The sequence below is a fragment of the Dysidea avara genome, chromosome 13 (genome assembly GCF_963678975.1).
Source record: "Dysidea avara chromosome 13, odDysAvar1.4, whole genome shotgun sequence".
NCBI lineage: Eukaryota > Metazoa > Porifera > Demospongiae > Dictyoceratida > Dysideidae > Dysidea > Dysidea avara.
This window is the reverse complement of record NC_089284.1, coordinates 11,424,262-11,432,073: the sequence shown is the minus strand read 5'-3', so window position 1 is coordinate 11,432,073 and position 7,812 is coordinate 11,424,262. Positions and strand designations below refer to the sequence as shown.

Sequence of the window (7,812 nt, the reverse complement as noted above, 5' to 3'; positions counted from 1 at the left end):
TGACCTCCTGCCCGCATGGAAATCCAAATTTTTGTGGATGAGAAACAAGTAATCAAGTTTGCCTGGCCCGGCCTGGCCTAATTGTAGTATCATTTGAATATGGGCCTCGATCGCTTGACTTAGTAGTATGGAAGCATATTGTTTTGGTGGACGTCTTGATTGCTTGGTTAAATTTTAATACTGTTTACAGGTGGTTTTACAGGAGTTATTGGTGTAATGACTGTACCTGAACAAGCAAATCAGTTGAGGCAGGCTGTGAAAAACCACCTTTCCCCTAAAACCATTTCGCCCTTCTTTTCTGCTGTCAACCTGGCGGAGAACACGACATTGAGGCCAGTCTCTGTCTATGGACTCCTCGATGAACTTTGAGTCTTAACGAAGTTAATATCCGGTGTTACATGCGCAACATTATCCGGAAAAAAATGCGTGAAAATTTTCCAAGTCAAAAGTGTGCCCAAAAAAAAAAATTCGCACGGTCGGACGTACGAGGGACTACTGCCATTTGTGGGGCTCGCCCCAATAAAGTCCAAAAAGGTGCCTGGGAGTTAGTAAACCAACCTTGGACTTCGTTAAGTAAGTTTCAGTTGGTTGATTTTTCATTGCAGACCCGTCAAGCGCCGTTTTAGCGAAAATTGAAGTCAGACAGCGAATCACCTTTTAAGCAAGTGTATTTTGTAGAGCACATCACCCAATAACCCAAAACAGTAATGAACAACATTCTAGATGTTCCTGCCCATTTTTATGAAAATGAGCCGAAATCCGTCAAAAATTTACGACACGGCATTTGGTCGCTACCGAACCCACGGGGCCATTTGAAACTAGACCATTGGTAGGCTCCATCCCCTGAGTTACAAGTTAATCCAAAGAGGGTCGATTTTTTCATTGCTAACCCTAAGTACATACATGCATGTGGCTATTGTGTGTCTTAAAATTGGTGGAAACACTATCTAACATTTTGGAAATGTATTTAATGTATGCCTGCATGCGTCGTGATAATTATTGAGTTCACGTGCTCGATTATACGTTGCTAACTATAGTTAGCTACGTCATAGCGTGTAGCTATTTATTTTTATGACTGACACAAGTTACTAGTTTCGTAGTTAGCTATAACGGTTACTGTGTATATGTGATGGATAGAACAAGGGAGGAAAGTATCACTGTGGATACGCTTTCATTGGAGCAACTGGGAAATTTATTGGCCAAGTTTGGTGACTCGGTGAACGGCAAGGAATTACCAAGCAAAAACACCTTCGAAAGATCATTAGTACTGTCATCAAAAGACTATCACCACCAACCGGAAAAAAATGTTCAGAAGTTAGCAGAAAATGAATCTTATGGTAGAACGATTTCACAAGTTGAAAGAAGGGAAAATGGATCAAAGGAAGAGTCTCCAATGCCGCAGTGCCAAGTTGAGATTTCAAGACTGGATTCATATCTTTGTGTTCCACTGAGAAAGAAAGCACTTGACAGAATTTTACTTCTTTTGCTAATAAGTGCTATATCTATTGGAATAATTTTGCCATTTTGCCTTACTGTTGGAACAACCATTTACGAAAGGTCTTCAGCTGCAGGAATTGATTTTACCTATGATGAGGCTTGTGATACAGTAAGTAGCTAGTTTTATTTATTTATTTATTTATTTATTAAGTATATATGAGTTCTCCATGCTATATTATGCAATTAAATAACCCGGCCATGCAGCCACGTATGTGCATGTGCACCACTATAGCTGGCAGCTACATATGTTCCTGTTCAGCTTACTAATATTGATTCTGTAATAAGCATCATATACTGGTAGCTGTATATATATACAGCACATAATCCTCTAGCCATTCATATTATGTAATAAAGGCATGTCTTGACTAAGAATTTAATGGGTCATGCATGATTAATGGAGTAATACGTTGTGCCTACACATGTACATGCACAGAGGAATTACAATTAAACTTGTATACTTTTGCTGTGTATATATATTGTTGCTTTTTACAACATTTTAACATAATTATATATAATACCTCATAAGACTTGGGTAGCCTGCACTATATTTTTCTATACGTGTAACCATCCCATGAAAGAGTTTTTTGTGTGATTGAACATTGTAACTCATATGTGGCTGTAGATATTATAAGGTTTCTGTGTATACAGCTTGTAAGATAATTGCTATAGATAGTCTCTTTCACAAAATTCTTGTGTATTGTGTTGGCATAAGTTACACTAATCCAAGTTTCACACATAGCCATATTGTAACATTAGTAAGTCAGTAAAGTCAACAAAAATATATTAATTAGTGTGATATCATTAAAGTTAGTAAAACTATTATATTACCGTGTAGGATGGTGAACCAAGTCCCCACACATATAATGTTTCATGTCGTGTTAATGAAAACAGTATATGTGACTCCTACCTGAAGACAGTGGGACCAACTAACCTAACAACTCTGCACAGTACTCTGATATCAGAAGAGGATGTTGTGGCCTTTTTTAGTGCTCTTGATACTCGATCAACACCAAGTTGTCTAGCAGCCAGCAAACCATTTATATGCCAATATGTATTTCCTCCATGTCACAATGATGGAGATTATGAGCTTGTTACTGAGGAGCAATGCTTGTATGTTCAAGATGAGGCTTGTGTCGTAGAGTGGTTGGTTGCAAAATCATTTTTTCCAAACTTTATACCTGACTGTAGACTACTGAATGGTACTAGTAAAGTATTTGATAACTCAACTGTTGTCTGCTCTGACAATTTTAAACTTTTCTGTGAAACCTGTCTGCCTCTGTGTTCAAGCTTTTCACAGTACGACAAGACTACAACTAGTATAAGAAAAACAGTTGATATTACTGCAGCTGTAACAGCAATTGTTGGTGGAGTACTCCTTATAGTTCTTTCTGTGATCAGAAGAAAGAAAATGTAAGCATGTGTGTGGATACATGATGCATATATGAATCTTATACTTGTACATTGACACACACTATAACTACATTTACTGCAAGTATAAACACACCCAGTATGACTTGTAGGAAAGTGACATGCCTGTTTGTCAAGCTTGTGATGTAAAAAATACTTTTTGTGCCATGCTGGTATTCTGACAGGAAGCCATTGACTACAGCATACAGACACTTCCCCCATAGCTATACATATATAAACATCCCTGTATGACACTATTGTTGCAGTGCTACTGACTACATTGCTCAATGGGTACTATGGCTAGTATGAATCACTATTTTTCCCTCCATGTTTCCTCTTCTATAGTTTTCCAATTGTGTTCTCTTGAAATGAAGCACTTAACACTGTACAAAATTGCATAAACTGTGTTCTTAAGTTGGCCATTAATTTGGTACATAATAGCAACAGTAATTCTGCAAATACACTGTATCTCAATTATGAAGCCTATAATACCAATGGAGCATACTATCTAGCCAGCTTTACATGGGCAAGGCAGTCATTCACGTAATCATACAAAACTATTTTTACACGAAAACTTTTTATCACAAAAATTTTTTGCACGAAAATAAAGCAAAGTATGGTATACCATAACTGCTGTGTCTTAGCTATTGTCTGATATCACTAAAATCATCTGTCTATCACTGGATGGTGTTGAGTTCAAGTTATGTAGGTTGCCATAATAGAATTACATAATCAGTGAAAGCTGTCTAGTCTGTTCACTGTATAATAAGGTCACTCATGGTCTATACCAGTAATCCCTATAAACGTGTTACTTGTGTACAAAGTGACCTGCCTAATGCAGTTACTTAAGGTCAGAAAATATTGGCCCAAAGGTGACCAGAATAGATAGATTTCACTAGTTTTAATTTTCACATGCAACATATTTTTTGTAGGTGGCAGTTCCCTGCTGTGTTCTCAGTCTATACAACATCATGTCCCATACTTGTTGGTAAGAAGCTGCATGGACATGTTAGTATAGTTTGTAAAAATAATATAAAAACTTATAAAGTATGTTCATAGTGTCTAATAGAAAAGCAATGCAAAATTTATACACTAGGCAGACAGGCAGACAACATTTATTTATTGAATACTATTAGAAAATTGAGCTTATATTATAGTCACTTTAATGTGTTTGTGTTTATGTATTTTTATTGTGTATTTTATTTTATTACATAATTAGTTACATGCAGTTATTTATATTACAGCAATTCTTGTACTAATCACTCACATTGATGATGATAGGGACTTGTACTGCTCGCATGAAGTACTGACTAAAACTATTGAAGAGCCAACTGTTTTTTGTACACTGTCTGGTAGGTTCATCTATTTTTTCATGCACTACAAAAATGACCTGAATGCATGCAAATTTACCAAAATTGAATTGAAAAGCATCGCTATAATTATAACATGCTGTTAGATTAATATGCTACATTGTCTCATGTTATGGCTTGGCATTTATTCAATTCTTTCAAGCAATTTTTACTCCTGGCTAGTTATTAAAACCAGACCAGTGACTATACAAGAACAGCATTTAATATGTGGCCAGCTTTCTCGAATCAACTCAAACCTCAGTGTTGTACCCTCCATGATACTTTCCTAATTATATTTCAAACTTAAAAGGAACTCCATACTTCATTGTTTATAGCACTGCATGGAATTGTTATAAATTATGACTGCACTATAGCTAGGCATTCATTTGAGACCAGGCATTTATTCGAAACCTTCTGATATGATTTTCCATACCCTGGTAATGAACAGGGCACTCTGTAAAAGCATAATAAACATTGTAGAACATATAGCTAGAAAAATTTCATGGAAGGGCAAGTTTAAAACTTTTGGAAGTTTGCGCGTGTACACCTGATAATTAGTCACAATCACATCCATCACTTGTTCACTAAGATGGTGTATGTACAAATTTGTACATGCACATGTCATATTATTATGATGCATAAAAGTTATTGGCAGAACCAATTGTTGTAGCACAGTTATGTACTAATGGTGTACCAGTTTTGTACTAATGTCTGGTCACCTAATGATCATAGGAAGCCATGCACCATGAGGTTATGTGCTGTGCAGGCTTTCAATGTTTAGCAGGTCCCTAGTGGGATGGATATAGTGCTTTAATGGTTAACTCTTTCTAATGTGTGAGAGATCTTACTATTAAGTTCAGGTTGAATGTAGAGAAAATTCCACGTCTTAGACTGCGTGTTTTCTTAAGCACTCCATACGCAAGTTGTCTCAAGACCAAGTCACCATCTTGATTGGGATTTTCTTTCTACATTCATGTGGAATAGCATTCACAGAATAAACAGAATTTGTTAAGTTTTCAGTGTAAAATATCTGATTCCCTGCTGTATGGTCTAGTGGGTCCCCAGCAGAATGGTGACTGAATAATAATAAGTACAACAGACTAGCAGCACTCCAATATGTTAGCTTAATCAGAGAATGAAAAGTCTGTTTCCTGAAGGGGCAGTCATGCTAAGTGAGGCTTATATGGCCAGTAGTAAATACACACTGGCAGTACTGAATAACATTCTCAATCAATAATGACTATACCCAACCATACGCCTATGCTAAAGCTACAAACTACAAGCATAATTATTCAACTTAAATATAATTTTAACACACTTTTTATCTTCCCTCCGGCTTGTAGCACACAGGCACTATGCTAATAATACTAATGAGATATAAGATGTAGACTTCAATGATACGTTATCCATGTAATTGCAAGGCATTTACAACTGTGAGAAATTTAATGCCTAGGTGGAAGACAAAACCACTATCTCAAAGCCATAATAATCAGCATGTGTTAGATAGTCAGTGACAATTACTCAGTTCTGTTATTTGTGTGTTTCTGTCAGTCAGCTAGTCAGACAAATCAGTCAGTCAGTCAGTCACACATCATATTTAGTTTGTCCATTTTATAGAGCACATTTATTTACCACTTCTCAGTGAAATCTATGTATGTTCAGCAGGGTCATCTTATAAAAACCATAATGTCTCAATTTAAGACCTGAACAGGCATTTTCACTGTTAATTCCACCGATTATTCCCGTTGACATCCAATAATTCTAAAATTATGCCTTTAATCATCCTATTATTCCAGAATTATTCTCACTAAAATTGGTGACCTATTATTCTCAAATTATGCCGGCATAATAGGCACAAGCCTACAGACCAGCCATTCAAGACAATAAATACCCTGGGAATGCTAACAGATTTACCTATAGTTAATGGTGACTCTATCGAAATGTTTTTACTGTGCTATATACCTAGTTGTTGATGATCTGAATGTTTCAATTGGAAAATGAATATGTCAATTGCACACTTTTGGCTATTCATCCATTGTATAATCATTTGGTTTTTATTTACAGGTGTTATATTCCACTTTTGTTTTATGTTAATGAGCTTGTTCTGGCTGCTGCATCTATTCCACATTTTTCTCAGCGTTGTGTTCCCAATCAGATCACGTTTTCTCAAAACTAAGAAATGGAGTCAACGATTACACATTATTGAAGTTGTAGTGTCTCTTCTGATCAGTGTTCTGTGTCCTGCTATTTTATTGCTCACAAACATTAACTATAACCTTATATTTTATCCGCCATTGTTGTGTCTGCCTGGAACACAAGTGTCAGCATTTTATAGCATGTCTGTTCCTGCTGTACTTTTTACAGTTGTTGGATTGAGCTTAATTGTAGCAGTGACTTGGACCTTGTTTAAGGTGAGTTGGTAGTGAGTATGCTACAACTTATAATTACCATTGTGTGTGCCTATTACCAAGACTAAGATAATGAAATGGCATATTAAAAATATGAACATGGTTATTTCAGTAACCATCGTTTATAGCACAATTTATATGGTTGCTACATTTAACTCAACTATAGCTAAACCATTATTCACAATGTAATGCAAACATCCACTAATTATGCATTTGTGTTCTCTTTTATAGAGGGATGGATGTCTACACAATGTAATTACAAAAAGGAAGTGCACAATTAGCACACCTGAAACTAAAACAGTGATTTTACTAGCTTATTATGCAATCTTTTTAGCAACATCTGTAGTTTTTATTGGAAAAGGCATAGAAAGAGCACGCCCTTTTCGTGAAAACCTACTTGCATACTTTATATGCCAATCACATGGCGATAATCCAGCTTGCTACGTGTTTCAAGAAGAGTACAATAAGCATCAATCTCCTCATTTGACATCAGCAGTTTTTGCTATGATGGGTTTGATCAACTGGGTAAACCTCATATTTGCTATACAATTTCAGGACATTAAAATTATAATATCCAAGATTTCAACCAAGGTATACTGTATCTATGGAACGTCTACTCAGTTCAGTTTCACAAGCAACAAAACAACACACTCTACTGCAAACACTGTATAATATTAATGATTGTGTATATTTGTGAACACATATTATGGCCAATCAAACTCATAACTGCATAAATGTAACTAATAACAACTTTGTATGATATGTAATTTTTCGTGTAAATATTATATCTATACATAGGTATTATAACTAGTTTAGTTTATAAGTATATGTATGGCATTAGACTTAATTTCTTCATTTCTTTTATTTATTTCTTTGATGGACAGAGGACTAAATTTTCTTCTTTTCGCACACTTTATACAAAAACTAATATATAAAATGGACTTGATTGCCATGAAATTTGGCATACATTAAGGACATATTGAGCTAAATATACATACCAAATTTGGTGTGAATCTGATAAATAATCACAGAGTTATAAACATTAAAAATTTTTGGGTACTAAAAAAAGTCATGCCTTCAGGGTACCGCCCTAGGAAATGGCTTGAAAATCAGTTTGTGTGTAGGTTAACCATCTTAGCTCAGGTTTTACA

General features: G+C 35.6%; 1 protein-coding gene across 1 annotated transcript; it reads left to right on the top strand.

The window, feature by feature from the left end:
• Positions 1-1,087: 1,087 nt before the first annotated feature.
• LOC136242843 (uncharacterized) lies at positions 1,088-7,429 on the top strand. The gene is made up of 6 exons (XM_066034333.1): positions 1,088-1,606; positions 2,333-2,907; positions 3,837-3,892; positions 4,149-4,256; positions 6,318-6,664; positions 6,893-7,429. The coding sequence occupies exons 1-6, from the start codon at positions 1,130-1,132 to the stop codon at positions 7,331-7,333; spliced, it is 2,004 nt and encodes a 667-aa protein (XP_065890405.1). The 5' UTR covers positions 1,088-1,129; the 3' UTR covers positions 7,334-7,429.
• The last annotated feature ends 383 nt before the right edge of the window (positions 7,430-7,812 follow it).

Bases quoted from the DNA above. Each gene is read 5' to 3' on its own strand.
- LOC136242843 (XM_066034333.1), top strand. From the start codon at position 1,130: ATGGATAGAACAAGGGAGGAAAGTATCACTGTGGATACGCTTTCATTG. The intron at 1,607-2,332 runs GTAAGTAGCTAG...ATTACCGTGTAG, and splicing joins ATGATGAGGCTTGTGATACA to GATGGTGAACCAAGTCCCCA. The intron at 2,908-3,836 runs GTAAGCATGTGT...TATTTTTTGTAG, and splicing joins GTGATCAGAAGAAAGAAAAT to GTGGCAGTTCCCTGCTGTGT.